Raw genomic sequence first — 16,622 nt, 5'->3', positions numbered from 1 at the left:
AACAGCACTTTTGGTTATGTTAAAACGATATCCAAAAGTACATTGTATTATAAAATTACTGGCAAGGATGCATTTATTAGATTATGCGTTGATGGTAAAGGAACGTGGAAGAAAATAATATGTTAGAATTCAACATTCATTTATTTTGTCTTTGGTTCTTACATTTAAAAAATAACGGTAACATTTCATCTATCTATAAGTGGGTGTAACATCTGCACTGGTGGGTATACTCTACACAGTTGTAAGTACGACGAGGTCTTGGTTTGTACTTAAAATAAAACCTGAAAACAAAAGAAAAATATTAATCGATTTTAATCAAATATTTCATATGAAATTGTGAAAGAAGTAAAACGAGCATCAGCGCATTAAATAGCTCAAAATAACTGTACTATGACTGGAAGTTTGTATGTCTAACAATACCGCTACAAATGTAATAAAATACTCAAATACATGTTATATTTCGTTGTCTCATTTTTATGAAAGGAAATAAAAGGGATGGCAATATTTATTATCTGAATGTTTCGAAATTTGAACCAATTAATTAATATTAAATCTATCTATAACTAACAATCTATTATAAGGTATGTTATCTATTATATTTCATTGATGAGGAACACAATTCTCACCTAATCCTAATCTAATATGTAAAGAGAATCAGTGCCAGCCGTGCGACAGCGACTCGCTCTCCCATCCGTGATGCTCCTCGTGGTGGTCATGTACCGGGACGAACACCTGCTTCTCCACCTCCACCTTCTTGATGACAGGCACAGGCACGTGCTGCACCACGGGCACAGGCACGTGCTTGTAAATCGGCACCTCCTTGATTACGGGCACCTCCTTGATAACAGGCACATGCACTGGTACATGTACTTTGGAGACGTGGTGGTGGTGAATTGTGTGGATCTTGTAAGGCACGTGGATCGTCACATGCTTATGGCTGTTGAAAAAAATATTATGTTAACATATAGCACTTTTATACGAAATCTAGGAACTTACTATGAAAAGTAGGTGTTCTTTAATGAGATAAGACACACTTTAGTAGTGGCAAATTAACTATTACACGATCATCAAGATCACTTGCAGTAATGTTATGATTATGTAAGATTATATCGTGGGTACTGCTTGCAAATTACGTCATGCGTAATGTTTATAATTTGCCCCAACGTAGTTATCGAATATTACCATCCGTATAATTTAATAAATGTTGCGCTACAGTCTACACTACATTTTCAAAATGCTCTAAAATTCTAACCTCCAAGCACATGCAATGACCAAAATTGTATTTATTTTTACTCCCTTTTAGTCGAATCACATTTCGAAGGCCTCATATTTTACCCCTTCTCTATACACGAATAACAAAAAATGAAACAATATAATGGCGGTACTTCGTTAACGATATGATTACTCTGATAACAATATTACTCAGAAATGTATGCTCCAAGCGATGCCATTACGATGTTACATGATTTATGTGAAACTTATGGCATATCATTCGAGGAAACCTGACATTTCCTTCACATTATCGGCGCAGTGAAAGTGGCATCGCAATTTATTCGCAGAACGACCGTGACTGGACATGCATTGTCGTCGGATAAGAGGTCGCTCATGGGAATTTCAGAAATGAATATATCATGCAATCGCTATGACATAAGGTCCTTCAGCAAATGCAAAAATACTTTTTTATTTAAATAGAATTTGTTTTAATTAAGTTTGTCCATTTATATTTGGACGAGTAACACATGTAATCTTGCTGTTATTCGTCTTTCACTAATACATATTTAAGTATATAATAATCATATAATAAAAGATTAGACTAATTGATTTTATTATTATCATATAAAAGTGTAAGTTCCTGATAGTCAACTAGTGTTTTAAATATATTAACTGAATAAAAAAAATTGGAGGCAACAAACGTTAATACTTTAATTAATTTAAAAACTAGACATATGAATGGAAAATACCGTTAATTAATATGAGCAAAAAATACCTTTCTGTTTAAATGAAAACTATCATAACAAGTTTAATTGTTACGTCGTTAACGTTGCAGTTACATAGGCCTACTTTCATCCGTCCAGTTCGAGAATTTGATACGGGCCAGTCCAATTAATCCCGCTTACATAACAATATGTAACAAATACGATTGAAGTTTTGTTTCACCACGTAAATCATACATATGGAAGAAAGTGGTACATGTCCGTTTTATATCGGAAGTCTAGACTACTATGTACTAGCGCTTGGCGAATTATACAGCTTGATTTATTTCGACTCTAAGTTTAACTACTATAGTTTTTCTATACTATATTTTTTTGTAAAAATCTTGCTGACCTTCATTTTCATTTATATTTTAGTTAAGTTAATCTGCTACAAATAGAGTTATTATTTTGTATGTATGAATGACTCTACCAAAGGTGTTAATATCAGTGAACTAGAGTATTATGCATTGGATTTCTTGCAAAAAGACTTCCTTGAGTATCCATTACTCACGAACACTTGCTTGGTCTTTTTTACTAACATTGTTATAACATTATTCGCGTCACATTTATGTAAGTGTGAATTTTAAACAGCTCGTAAACGGTGCATATTAAGAGCGCGTACGCATCGTTTAAATTGCGACAACTCTTGTTTTTAATCTGCATTCGCAATACTTACGCTTTTGGTTACGTAAAATGTTTAACAGAGGCGGTAAGCATAAATAAAGCCATGTGGAGCCTTTCACCTGGAGGACCATAGCAACGGGCGGGGAAAGGAAATAATTATATGGGAATATAATCTATATATATAAAAATCAATTGCTGTTCGTTAGTCTTGCTAAAACTCGGAAAAGGCTGAACGGATTTATCTTATCTTGGCCTTAAAATGTTCGTAGCGGTCTAGGGAAGGTTTAAAAAGTTTTTTTTTCATTTCACGCGGACGAACTCGCGACAGCTAGTTAATAGCAGAGAAGGAATTAAAATTAAAAACAATAATAAAATATCGATATACGACATTTTTGTTTTTAAATAATTAGAATTAATTATTACTTTCACTTTTAAAGTGAACTTGCAAGGCGAGTCAATGGCATTGAAAGTGATAATAAATAAAACATTTAAGTTTTGACTTTCTTCGTAATTATGAATACACAAAGGCTTGTGCCTCAATTTTATTTTGTACTTCCTGTAATTCTGAAGTACATTTCTCACGGATCTTTCCGGGCGACTATAATACATGAATTATAATTTAACGTCGCCTCCCACGGTTTACTAGATTGACATGGACCAACTGTGTACCGTCTATCAATCATTAAACACATACGTTAGATTTCTAATTCTTGGTTTCTGAGATCAAAATTTTTGTATCAAACAAAATCATCCCTGTTATCTTTGAGAAAACAGTGATAACAATATGTTTTTACCGGGAATTTCGGTCTCGGAATTTAGGTAAAAACCTAAAATATATATATATATATATATATATATATATATATATATATATATATATATATATATATATATATATATATATATATATATATATATATATATATATCTACAACTATTATCTTCTTCAAAAGAAATGCAAGAATTAGAAATAATTAATAGCCGCAGGAGTGTAATAAATGCAAATTAGGATTATCGCAAATATACTTTAAAAGTCATCTATTTATTCTAGATCCTTGCCAAGGATGAAAGATCGGCTAATAAGTAGCACAATTAAGATCCATAGACTTAGTAATTGTACATACGAATGCAAGAAACAAAAATGTTATAATTAAAATTTATAACAAATTAAAAAGGGACACGCCGTATCATCGCAAAAAAGAGAATAGGATTTATATAAATAACACGGAACACTTTTTATATAAATACTAAGACATGCAATAATAAAAATTAATATAGCAAAAAGTATTAAAGGTATAAATGAAAGCATAAAATGCGGATGTTTGGTCTCAACAAGTCAGACACGCGACAAACACACCCTTTAATTTCTAGAAAGCTTTCATAGATTCATATCATTACATACGACGCGTTTAACATTCATACTAATAATAATTAACAGAGATCGTTAACATTGGTGTTTATAATTGTATTTCAATATTTACAATCACAGTTTTCTTTTCTTCAGACAATAATTTTATCTCAACTTTCAGCTTCTGTACTTTTATTTTATTTCGCCAATTGTTTACGATCACTAATAAAAAAGTATTTTTTGTCCATTCACTGTATTACACAAATATGGACATATTTTTGTGACATTTACAATGAACGTAGCCTATTGCTTATTAATTCAAATTAATATAATATATTTTGATTTATTATTGTTTTGTAATTGATTAGTTGAATGTTAGTACTTACTGTCCATATCCTCCAGGTGTGGGTACTGCAACTGCAACGGCAATCACGACGGCGAGAAGCTACAAATAAAGAAAATGATATTTTAGTTGTCAGATATATTTTTTTTCATTACCATGTTTATTAAACAAAATTTATTACTGAATATATTATACCTTTTAGAATATTATCTATTTTATACCAAAAAAAACTCTGAATCGGATATTTACTTTAGTTAAAATCGTAATAAATGAAATTATTTTTATTAATTTTATTTGTTTTAAATAAGTATAATACGATATCACCAGACTTACAGCGAGTTTTGCGTACATCTTGCTTGTTTTGCTGGACTGACTGTGATACAGTAAACCTGCTGAGTCTTGCTGGCTTTCTGCTCGTTCTGAACCTTCCACAAGCTTATATATGCGCCGAACGTATGTCCGAGAATTACATAATACTGCCCCTTGGTTCATCCCTACTAACCCGTTTTACCCGACCAATTTGAAAAGGTGGGAGATATTGGAGCGTTGAATGTAGAAAGGTGCCGTGATCAAACTGGTGGGGCTGTTCAGTGGCGGAGGATCTAGTAAAGTCGTTCATAAGTTTATACGTACAGGTCTATAGAAGGTTGCAACTTTAACGTTGTGTTGAAATGAACAAAGTGCAATTAAAGAATTTTTTTCGGTTACATGTGATGGAAGATTTTAGAGTTAATTGAGATTTCTTGTGTCTGGTAAATTAAGATTTTGTTAGTTTTAAAGTAACGCTCCAAAAGATGCATCAATTTAAACCAGCATGAATATAATATTATCATAATTACTACAAAACGTCACATTTTTTATTTAGGCTCAACTTTGTTAGAGAATTCAACTATACCAGAATACTAGTTTTTTTATTAAAGGGACGTTTTATTGCAATGCGATGTTGTTAATTTTATCGTGTGTTTAACATTTACGCTTTGCGAATTTTAATTTCACTGACGGCGCTGCGAAACATTATTATATTCGTTATACAAGTTTTTACGCATCTTATATTTTGAAGCTCCTATAGCCCTTTAATTGTAGCTATTCGCTAGCCATGACAACTATATTTAAATCTCTATCGTTATGAGGCATGCTTGAACTATGTCTAAAACATACAAACAAGGGCGCGGATTGCTATATCCGGAAATCTTCTACATATCTGTAATCTGCAGCAACATGCGTTTAGTACAGATGTTCTGGTCTTAGCACGAATATTTGCAACAAGCGCCTTCGTATCATCATTTACGTCTAAATATGATAGTTTTGGTGCACTTTACACCCGATACGATGGCGCTTGCCTCTCTAACAATTTCGGGTCTATATTACCAATCCGGGTATCATTTCGCAGTAATACTGTATTTTAATTTATAATTTTAAGGTTACTGTCATTGAACGATGGACTAATCTGCAACGAACGGATTAAATTACGAATTGTTAACGAGACGGGCTGTAGGTTTGAGACATTCGTTTGTTGTCAAAGACATTACAATATAATCTTTTCAAATGTGATTAGCGTACTATCTTTTTTACTCATCTTTCTTTCGCCTCTACAGTATTAGTAAAAAGTAAGGCAAGATTTATAAAGCTAGTAATAGCTATAGCCTTAATTCTAAATTAATTATGTCATAAAAGTTAATCGACACATTTATTTCACTTGGAATAATTGTCATTCTTGAGGTATTTCTCTCTAACGCGATTCACAATAAAAATCAAGATTCATAGATTTCACTAATAGTTATTAAATATCTTAGTAGATGTTGTTCTGCAACTATAACGTTTCGTAATTATGAAAATAAACTGAAAGGAAATTGGATGAAAATAAAAACAAAACACAAGTTTGTCTTAAAATTGAATTTAATATAATGTAGGTACTTATACTTTACATCTTTGCTATTATTTGCGACGAGCAGCAATTTCTTGTCGTTGTTTTTTGTCAATTGAAAATGAATTTGCTACGCATTCTTCCTCGGTTCGTTGTAAGGATACCCAGTAGTCATTCGGACTTGATTGTTTTTAATTTAATTACGAATCGATAATATTTTCCACCTTTCATTACACCGCATAAATACTGTTGCATAAACACTGCGGTTTATTTCAACTTAAACTGAACGTATAAAGTAATTTATATAATAATGATATACTGGATCGTATCTTGATATGTTACTGATCTCTTTATTGCCAATTTACATTCGGTGCTTGTTACGATACGATATAATTTTATATTAAAATAATCAAGTATTTATATCGTTTGTGAAACAAACTTTCATAATATGGTAATATATTTTATATTTCCGTACATTAGTACTTTTGATGCTTTCTACATTTAAGGATTTAAATAGAAATAAAGTCCACGAGAAGTCTGTCCACAAATAAAATGGAGCTTACTCATATACTTAAAAAAATAAGTTGAAGGGATGTTTCGATGGCTACAATAAATCGGTGTTTATAAGATGCACAATTTACTTGAGACAAAATACATTTATTCGAAATTCGACTGCATTTATAGTATTAAAAATAGTATTGTCGCCACTTCCTAAGAGTGTGTTTGAAAATGATAGTGTTTTATACAAAAGTGTCGAGACAGTGAAAACCCACTCATAGTGAAGCTTGTTATTGATATATCGATTTGGAAGACGAAACATATCATAACTGTAAAAAAGCTACATTAAGAATTCCAAGTTCAAATTCGAGCTATAACGGAAATTATACGGTCCATGACCGTATATTTCATTATAACTTTAATTACGGAACATTCTGAAACTTTAAGTGAAATTAACACATAAATAAACTACATACGCAATATTACGTATTTACTTTAACGCTGTATTACTTTCTTGTAACGATACGGTTGTGTAAATCAGGTGACGCGGTGTCACATCACGGAACAAGTCCGGCAGTTCTAAATCAAATTACGTTTCCGAAGTTCTGAATGTGTAAAGTGACTTAGAAATGAACTTCCTTTTATGCTATTCTAATGTAAACCAACTCATGTTTATGACGGCGCGACTGGCCGGTCAAGCAGATAGAGCGAAACAATGATTAAAACGTCCTAATTGTGATACGGTGACGAAACCGGTATCGTCGTGACCCAGAACCAGGAGGGAACAGTGTTAGAGAATTACACTATAGAAAAAGGAAATATGTTGGTTTTATATACCAATTGAAATTGTGCAAATCAACGCCCAGGTATATTAGAATAAATGCCATTTTGACAAATGGAGAAAAGTCTTGCTCGTAATTGAAGAAAAAATCTACATAGATAATATCGATGTACAAAAAGTTGAGGTATACAAAAAACGTGGGAAAACAAAAGATGTCTATAAACTTGAATATTTTATTCAATGCGTAACACCTAGTATTTGAGTTAAGCTTTAAAACTAAGAATACCTAGGTGTAATGACCTTGTTATCTGCTGTAGCTACACCAATCGAAGCTATTCTAGGTATTAACACGTCACTTGAGACAGACTAGTCTTGATTATTAGAGCTTCCCACTTTCGCCTTTGCCTGCACCGTGGTTGGATAACAAACGGGGTTGGCAACACACAGATTAATATAAACACTTATATTTGATGCCGCGGTCTGCGCTGGCGCACACCTAACAGAGTTACTCAACATGGATGTTGCATTTGTGTGATTCTTCTCATAGATCAACTTTCGTTTTGACCCGCATTGGAGTAAGCCTAGATGATAATTATAGTTGCTATAAATAACAAACTACACAAAAAAATTAATCTCACATTACATAACCATGAGAAATAAGATCAAGTTTCTTATCAAAACTTCTTACAAATGTGAAAAGCATAATGTGGGTTTCCACTGATTAAACGCTTGTATAAAAATAGTGTTATTCCTACCATAAAAAACAATGTACCACAGTATCACGATTGGTGCATATCAAAATACGATTTAAAACAACACATTACGATATATCTATACATATAAATAAAATTGGAGTATCTGTATGTAATTACCATATAAAATTCTCTACGTGTATATAGTCTTTGTATACTATCTATGTCCGATGTTAAATGAATGCACGGAAAGTTACAAATATATTTTTGGGTGTACGGTGCGTGCATGTAGCGTTGTCTCGCAATAAATGTTACGCACGCAGACAGCACGATGACTCATCGGAATCTTTTGAATGTAAACATGCACTAAACTGCACTTCCTCACATTAAGAGCAGCCATTTAAGGTCAAGTCATATTCTTACTTAAATAACACATTATATTTGACCTGCTTTGAACAAAAACATTTTTTCATTGATAATATTACATCAAAGGTCCCTGCGCAATAAGTAGATTCGCCTGTCAACGAAGAATTAAAAAAGTAGCATCAACTACGTTCCCTTCTCAAACTGTAGAGCTTTTCCGTAAATTCCCGAAATAGCGCTGCCCTGCCGACATAGCCACAGACAAAATAATAACTTGTTTTTTCGTTACCAGCAAGGCAAATTAAAATTTCATTCAATAACAAAAATATGGAAACTTTCGTGAGACATTTTATCAACTACTTAAAAACCGGCAAATTTCATGTTTTACGGTCCAGTGCGACTATTTGCATAAAAGTAATTTAATATTATAAAAAGTTTTCATTTACTAAATTATTTACCAATGCTACATTATATAACTTAATAATGATCCTTGCATTAATGATTTTTAGTAATCTAGAACACATTGGCCGCTGTTATGAAATTAATAAATTCATGTATTACATAACACATTGTACATTTGTATTTTTATAATCTGCTATTGAATATATCATCATATATCATCGAGGATTTCATTATGTGTATAACGTTATATGTCATCAAGGTCTTGTCAAAATATATCTACATCATATGTAAAGCTGAATGGGAACCTTCTTCCTGCATATCGTCGCACTTCTGAATTAGAAGGATAGTGTACTAAAGAGCTCAAGTCCAGATAAGTTTTTGTGTCGGAACTCAGAGTAATAGGCGGCGATATTAATGATAGTTACCCTGAGACATTTGACCTTTAAAGAGTAGGGAATCTGCGATTTGTGTTCAGTTATATAACATGTTGAATGAAATTTTACATTCACAATTTAAGAAATATAAAATTATCCGTGTGATTATGTCTACTGTAGATCACTGTTATGAATTTGTTTGGCTATTAATATGCCAGTAATTTAGTTAGCCATCAATTTTGTTTCGAAACTATAATCGTCCGTCATTGCGTAGCGTTGAACCACAGCCGGGCCGGCTTACTTTCTAGACAAAATAAGTCAAAGTGAAGGGCTACTACTACGCATTACAAAAAGCTTGTACGAAAAGTTTTAATTCATTAATTATAATTATTACTACAGATTAGTGAAATAATTTGTTATTTTATGTATAAAATCTACACTTTAAAAATGGTATGTTATGTGCATTTTATTTTGGCGCAACGTGTTTAACTGTGGTAGTCCAAACTTATAATATACCGGTTTAAAGTAAAACGAAAGTTTATTTCCCTTAAAAAATACGAATTCCTATAGCCGATTTAATTACTTTTTCCTTTCAAGGTAAACAAATTACCCATATCTTGTTCAATCCTTTAATATTAAATAAGTATATTGATCAAACTATTTTTTTTTTTCGAAAATTTCATAAAAAAACAATGATTATGAAAAATATTTGTAAAGTGTTAATCAGTGCTTGAAATTAACAACGCTCTTGTTATAAAATTATAAATGTTAAATTATACAATACCAACATAATTAATTATATGAAAATTTTGATATTTTTATTATATAAAAGCAAACGCCTTCATTAAACCAACAAAACGAAAGTAAGTATTTGTATACTGTTATTTTATTTAACTCTTTGACGTAATTAAAATAGTAATTAATTTATGAATTTTATAGTATTTTTTTTATCTTTTTTGGACCTTTCGAGCCTTATCTCTCTTAAAAGGTCGAAATTTCAAGGGTAAAACCATTTTGTTGATTTATCTTTTATAATTGATTTCATAACCCATTTTATCGGTAATGACGTAACATTTTCCTCAACGAAGTGTGCACAAGAAAAATTGAACATAACTCGACCTCGTATATCCGGCACTACGGAATTATGATTGGAGAAAAAACTTTTAAAACTTATGACGAATTAAAGGTTGCCATAATAAAAAAAAATGAAGACGCAGTAAACATTTAGCAGATGATGAGTAAAGACACACATTCATGGGGCAGTTGAGAGCGATCACCAATATTGCTGTGAAAAATATATTATAAATAAAATAAATAGAAAATAGTTTTATAAGAGGGCATACTGGTGACACAGTAAATGCTGTAAAAGAAAATTAAAAAACATTAGTAATGTACAAAATTTGAGAAATAAATTATTTACGGAGTTCGTAAAATACGGCCATGTCTGGCGAATGCTAGGTTAATAGCAATTATGGCTTTGAAATGACTGATGTTTACCAATGACTAAATTAGTGTTAACAGGTGATAGTTGTCGGACATATTAGTATTGCATCCATAGACCTTTGTCAAATCCATAATGCAAAACTCGGCGCGGAAAGGCGTTAGCGACACGCATAAATTTTTCCATTCAAGCGAAATTCGATGTCAGTCGATGATAGACTAGCTTAAGTGATTTCAAAATAGGGATTATTATAATATTCATGACAATATGAAAAATTAAAACGACATGTGTATACAGACTTTACAGAGTTTACAAACTTAATATTAGATGCAGCGGCAATAACAAAAGCCTTTGTTATCATGGTAACCGATAATAATACTTCTTACACTTCGCATTACCAGTTCACATTAAAAATTATTTGCCCATCTTTTGTGGTTTAGCTAAAACTATTACAGAGAAAAATTTAATATATAGACCCACAAAAATAATAAAAGGTCTCTATTATTCAAATATCCTTCAATAATAACTGATTTAGACCTTCTGCTAAACAACCAGCCGCGTTTGATTGCCATTTCAATAGAAGTCATGTAAGTGTATATTTCCATTAGCACGGTCGCGCGTCTAGTAGCTTAGTGGAAAAAATTTGTTAGAAAAAAATCGTAACCGCCCTCACCTGTCCATACAATAATGACTAGTTGTACAGCAACTTGTCATTTCTTCACTAAAACAGTGCCGTAACAAAAACACTACGCAGAATATTAATAGAATTAGAGAAAAAACAATTTCACATTCTCAACGTGAACCCGATGTCACGATTGAGGAATCCGACGAGCAATAAAATTACATCGGTACAGCACAAACCTATTGGATTTTGTCAACATTAGGCAAACAATGTAGGTAAATTGATATGCTTATCACGAATATATCACTATTGTTCATAGTACAGCTAAAAATTTAAAAGCATTGAAAGTAACCTTTATGCACTTTCGTAAAAGAGAGAAATGTATTTACTTCTTATCATTTCATACTACTACATTTTACATATTACATACTCAAATTAATTGAAATTAGGTACAAACAGACATGCAGTTATATTTAAATAACTTGTATAGTAAGTCTATTTAAGATAGATTACTTTGACAATCCTTTGTTTCGCGATATTTTTAACAATTTTAATGCTAAAGTAAATCAAAATATCTAATTAATTATAGCTTCAACGGCGAAAACTTACTTACAATCTGTTCTTTCATTGCAAAAAACAATTTAGGATACCTTCGCATCATATTTCTAAATGCATTCTTATCTAAGAAAAGAAGCTGAAAAAAAAACAAATGAATAATATGTTGAAAAAATAAATTGTTATGAAAGCAGAAAGTCAATTACAAATAAAAAAGATTACCTTGCATGAAATCATTGCAACGACGGACGGCGACGCATAAGACTCGTCCGTTACTAAAGATATTTCGCCAAAATAATCCCCATCAATGAGATACTGAGTATTATTGTCCACCGAGGAACGAACTGCCAATACTCCAACGTCGACAATAATTAGGCCATCGCTTGAAAGAGATGCCTTAAAACAAAATATTTATATAATATATAAAATCGTATTCTTTCATTGGATGTTCCTTCCTAAAGAAAATGTTTGGAGTAATCATCTTAGTGTTAGATTTATCGATAATTATTATATTCAATATATTAAAGATTTCATTGTTAATTATAAAGACTTACCTCGACCACAACGTCACTTTCTAAATACACCTCTTCAATCAATAATAATACTATTTCTTCAATCAAGTTTTGGGGAAAATCATAAAAATAGGGTATCCTAGACATGTACTTTCCATAAGAACTTATGATGATTTCTTTTTTTAATGATGCAGGAATTGCATGAAAGCAACCATTTTGTTTCTCTGTTATAGTCAGTTTAGTCATATTGAAATTATGATACTTGAGAACTTTTTGACAGAAATCGTCAGATAACTGACGCCAACGCAGTAAGTTAACGATTCTGTATTTATTCATAATCATTTGCTCTTGGGGATATTTGATACGACTGAGACAACCATGACACTCGATTAGGTTCCACAAGTAAAAAACATTGGCTAATATAAAGGAAATGAGTGAAGCCATTTTATCCCAATAATAGATCTGAGGTTTCAACCCAAAACTAAACAACAAGAATGATTTTAATACCCGAGCTAGCTCCAGGGTATAGAAAAGTACATTAGGTAGGGGATATCTTTCATCATATCTAAATTTAACAACGGAAAGAAAATAGGAGGAAGGATCTATTTTTCCATTATGCATTACGGCTAGAAGAGAAATGGTGTCAACCAATTTAACAACTAGAAGCATGGTACTTAGACCTAAAACAGCGATGCGTAGAAATTTAAAGAAGTACATAGCACGAAAAGAACTACGTTCTCTATTCCAATAATTAGCTGCATCATATAATCGATAAAGGCGTACAATACCTACAAGCCTCAAAGTATATACGAACGTGTTACATTTACAAAGGCTACAACTAATATTTTTGCCGTATTTAAGAAACATTATAGACTGGAGTGGTAATGACGAGACAAAATGAAGAAATAACTTTGTTGAGCAATAATTCAATATTGACTTCTTAACGTCTAAGTTAATGCTTCTATCTTCTTTAACAATGTAGCCAGTCAACATGTTCACAAATAAATCCGTTAGGATAATTGCTTCACAGATTACTCCAATAAAATAAATTTCCCATGTTAGTTCTCCATATAAGATTGAAGTACTATGATGAAATAGTGCTTTGCTCAATAGATCTGAACTCAATAGAAGGCATTCCCAAAAATTCCTGCAAATTAATATATTTTGTATCGACGTTTCATAAGTTATTAGAATGAAAAAATCTGCATATTTTTTAAATGTGACAATACAAATATATATGGGTTGGTGTAGGTACTGCTCCTGAGATTTCAACATTACCCACATGTTCAAATACGAGATGTGCATTTGTATTTCAATCGCTTATTAAATCGCTCCATTGTTGAAAATTAGTATTTTACTTAGTAGTTAGTAGAACTTAGTAGTTCCATACCTGAATTTACTAAACGGGTGAATGCTTGCCCTATGATATCGAAATTGTTTCATCCTTTCCATTCGCATAGAATGAGAGCTTCTATAATAACTTCTAGATCGTTCATCACTGTAGGAAAGTAGAAACAAATCACTCCACCAACGTCTCAGGCGTGTCCACCAATAAAAATTATTTTCTTGAATGTCCACATCCAAAACATCTTTATCATAATCTATTGAACATGCATGGTCATAATAGGACTCTCCATACGAGTTTACGATTTTCTTATACATTTTTGGATAGCTAATTATAAACTTTCCAAAATTTGGGAAACTGCTCCTGCCTTCTGCAATGTAGTGTCACTGTGACGCAAAATGTAAATGAAAAAAATACTAACTTAATAATAACTTATTATTGACCAGCTATTATTGACAATTCTTCAATATGAAAACAAACACTGCAGTGGTATAAAATTAACCTAATTTTTCTAAGGAAGTTTGTTTATAAGCGTACTGCGGAAAATATTTGTATCGTATAGTCGTACCAGTGAGCATTATACTTTCTGCGAATACAAGTTTTGTCGTGCGTCGTCGTAAAAGTGTAGACTTTCTGCAAATTTCCTGCTCCTAGCTCCTGGGCTCCTGGTTCCTATTCCTGGCCGTTGTTAAAACCAAAGAGCATACAAGATAAAAGTTTTTTTTATTTACTCTATGACAGATGGCGACGCGAAGCGAAGAAAAGAGACAATTGTGCGACGAAATCGGCCATTGTAGTTGCGTCGCGAATGTGTTTTTGTTTAATATAAATGTATCCCATTGTCTAAGATGCCTAAAAATATTACAAGTGAGGTCCGTGAAATAATCCTTAAGGTTAAAGAGTTCATGGACGAAGAGAAACGAATGCAAGCTCCAATAATTCCGCTTAGTAAAGTGTACGTCAGAGTTTCAGCCGCCACAGGTTAGCGCTTTCATGAGGAAAATAGCTTGTTTTAATAGTTTGTAAACAGATATCTTTAACATATACTTAGTTGCCATCCTTTCTATCAAAAATTTCGTTGTATTTAATTTAGTCATACATTATCAACCTCAATCAAAAGCTGCAGTTATTTTAAAAGAAACTAAATTCTCTCGTTCCCTTATTTTAACAAAGATTAATTTATTGATTTGAACCAATATAACAAAAAGTGACGAACAAAATTAATGATGATGAGCAAAATCAATAAGAGTTTTGCAGAATCTCTCTGTTACCTCTGCCTGCCTCACGGTGGATCAGTGCGTTAGAGTAGAGTAGAGTAATCATAATAATTAACATGAATTATTTGTAAACAATCTACCCCACCAACGAAAGGAGTAACATCTTTCACCAGAGGGGTTGTATTGTATAGATATTAGATAAACATTTTTATTTCATTTTAGGTGTTTCTGAGCGTACAGTACTAAACATTGTAAAGGAAGCTAGATTAGTTGAACAGGGTCTCCTAGATCCTGAAACTTTGAGAAAGACCCCAAAGAAAAGAGTACGGACTAAAGGAAAAATTGAGGTGGATGAATATGATTTGCAAGTGATTAGGAGAAAAATTCATGAGTTTTATGCATTCAAGAAAGAAGTACCAACAATTAATAAACTGTTGCAAATACTAAAAGAAGAAATCAATTTCAAGGGTTCTAGAGAAACACTTCGAAAAATTTTACGTAAAAATGGATTTCAGTTCAGAAAATCGAAACATGTCAAAGATAAGGAACCTGCAATGGCATCAACATCAACAGTTCCTCCATACATTCATACAATGTTTAGTCATAAGCCGTAAACCCTTCATGTATTATACTTTAGAATCAAGTTACTTCAGTGGTAGCTAAATCTATATTACATTATTTTAAAATCTTATTTTGTAAGTGTATTGATTTAAAAGTAGATCTTAATTGTTAATTGAAGAACTTGAAAAAGTAATGTTCTTTATTTTATTTAGTGAGACAATAAGTGAGGCCTACCATACCAGTATATAAATTTTTACTTCTTAAAAGGTTGTAAGTAGGTACATTGCAAGCACAGGAGTACAGATTTGTTTTATTTTAAGATGTATTGATAAATTAAATCTGAGATGCAGGTTATCATTTTATAGAAAATATTGTAGTGCCTATTTTTTAAGCTTCAATTATTTCAGTGTCCTATACTTAGATCTGTTTTTTAAAAGATTTGTAGGTTCAATAAACTATTTGTTCTTTTTGACCTTTCCTATGTATAATGTTACATATTATATAGGGTCAATTTTTTTATGTAAATAATGATAATACATATTTATATTATACATATGCGAATATCAAAATATTTGACTGATATCTTTAATTTGTGCTAAGAACCATAAGTATATGACAGTTTGCCTGTAGGTATCTTAGACCAAAATCCGTGTTTAAAACATAATGTTCTCTGTTTGACGAAGATAATGATAATATTGTAGAAACAAAGATTTTGGTCTCAGAAAACGGTGAATGTGATTAAACAAAAATTTATACATAAAATTTTTAACAGTATTTTAAATTATTTCTAACTAATGATACATAATGGTTTTATTATGAGTATAAGTAAGCAATGACATGTAAATTTAGAGAATATTAAAAGTTTGCATTTTGTAAATATGTTTTATTTCTAATCTACAATACCTAATTTCTTTTCAATTAGTTGAGTCAAGATGGAAATAGTCATTGGATGACTAGAGCAATAAATGTATTGAATAGCCTTTTTGTCATTTAGTAGTAAGGACAAGTCCGTAAACTAAAAATAAATTAATAACTCGGTTCATTTTAAAGTGACACATCAATTTGTCAACGATTGATGTCATTGGCTTAGGCAGCCATTGTGGTAAT

General features: G+C 31.6%; 3 protein-coding genes across 3 annotated transcripts; 1 reads left to right on the top strand and 2 right to left on the bottom strand.

Annotated features, from left to right (window-relative positions):
* Window positions 1-122: 122 nt before the first annotated feature.
* LOC106126123 (uncharacterized) lies at window positions 123-4,691 on the bottom strand. The gene is given in 4 exon segments (NM_001311964.1): window positions 123-281; window positions 627-937; window positions 4,332-4,390; window positions 4,622-4,691. Coding segments are annotated over 3 exon segments (360 nt in total). The 5' UTR covers window positions 4,640-4,691; the 3' UTR covers window positions 123-281; window positions 627-654.
* A 7,154-nt stretch (window positions 4,692-11,845) lies between these two features.
* On the bottom strand, window positions 11,846-14,112 carry LOC106126460 (potassium/sodium hyperpolarization-activated cyclic nucleotide-gated channel 2-like). The gene is made up of 4 exons (XM_013324146.1): window positions 13,783-14,112; window positions 12,435-13,539; window positions 12,103-12,276; window positions 11,846-12,019 (listed from the first exon to the last, which is right to left on the bottom strand). Exons 1-4 carry the CDS (start codon window positions 14,052-14,054, stop codon window positions 11,909-11,911), a joined length of 1,662 nt encoding a protein of 553 aa, XP_013179600.1. The 5' UTR covers window positions 14,055-14,112; the 3' UTR covers window positions 11,846-11,908.
* Window positions 14,112-16,374, top strand: LOC106126461 (uncharacterized). The gene is made up of 2 exons (XM_013324147.1): window positions 14,112-14,718; window positions 15,177-16,374. The coding sequence occupies exons 1-2, from the start codon at window positions 14,586-14,588 to the stop codon at window positions 15,566-15,568; spliced, it is 525 nt and encodes a 174-aa protein (XP_013179601.1). The 5' UTR covers window positions 14,112-14,585; the 3' UTR covers window positions 15,569-16,374.
* The last annotated feature ends 248 nt before the right edge of the window (window positions 16,375-16,622 follow it).

Source organism: Papilio xuthus, unplaced genomic scaffold (assembly GCF_000836235.2).
Source record: "Papilio xuthus unplaced genomic scaffold, Pxut_1.1 DF825017.1, whole genome shotgun sequence".
NCBI lineage: Eukaryota > Metazoa > Arthropoda > Insecta > Lepidoptera > Papilionidae > Papilio > Papilio xuthus.
This window is presented reverse-complemented; position numbering and strand designations above follow the sequence as displayed.

Bases quoted from the DNA above. Each gene is read 5' to 3' on its own strand.
- LOC106126460 (XM_013324146.1), bottom strand. From the start codon at position 14,054: ATGTATAAGAAAATCGTAAACTCGTATGGAGAGTCCTATTATGACCAT. The intron at 12,277-12,434 runs GTAAGTCTTTAT...TTTTGTTTTAAG, and splicing joins AAAGTGACGTTGTGGTCGAG to GCATCTCTTTCAAGCGATGG. The intron at 12,020-12,102 runs GTAATCTTTTTT...TTTTTTTTTCAG, and splicing joins TTGCAATGATTTCATGCAAG to CTTCTTTTCTTAGATAAGAA.
- LOC106126461 (XM_013324147.1), top strand. From the start codon at position 14,586: ATGCCTAAAAATATTACAAGTGAGGTCCGTGAAATAATCCTTAAGGTT. The intron at 14,719-15,176 runs GTTAGCGCTTTC...ATTTCATTTTAG, and splicing joins CAGAGTTTCAGCCGCCACAG to GTGTTTCTGAGCGTACAGTA.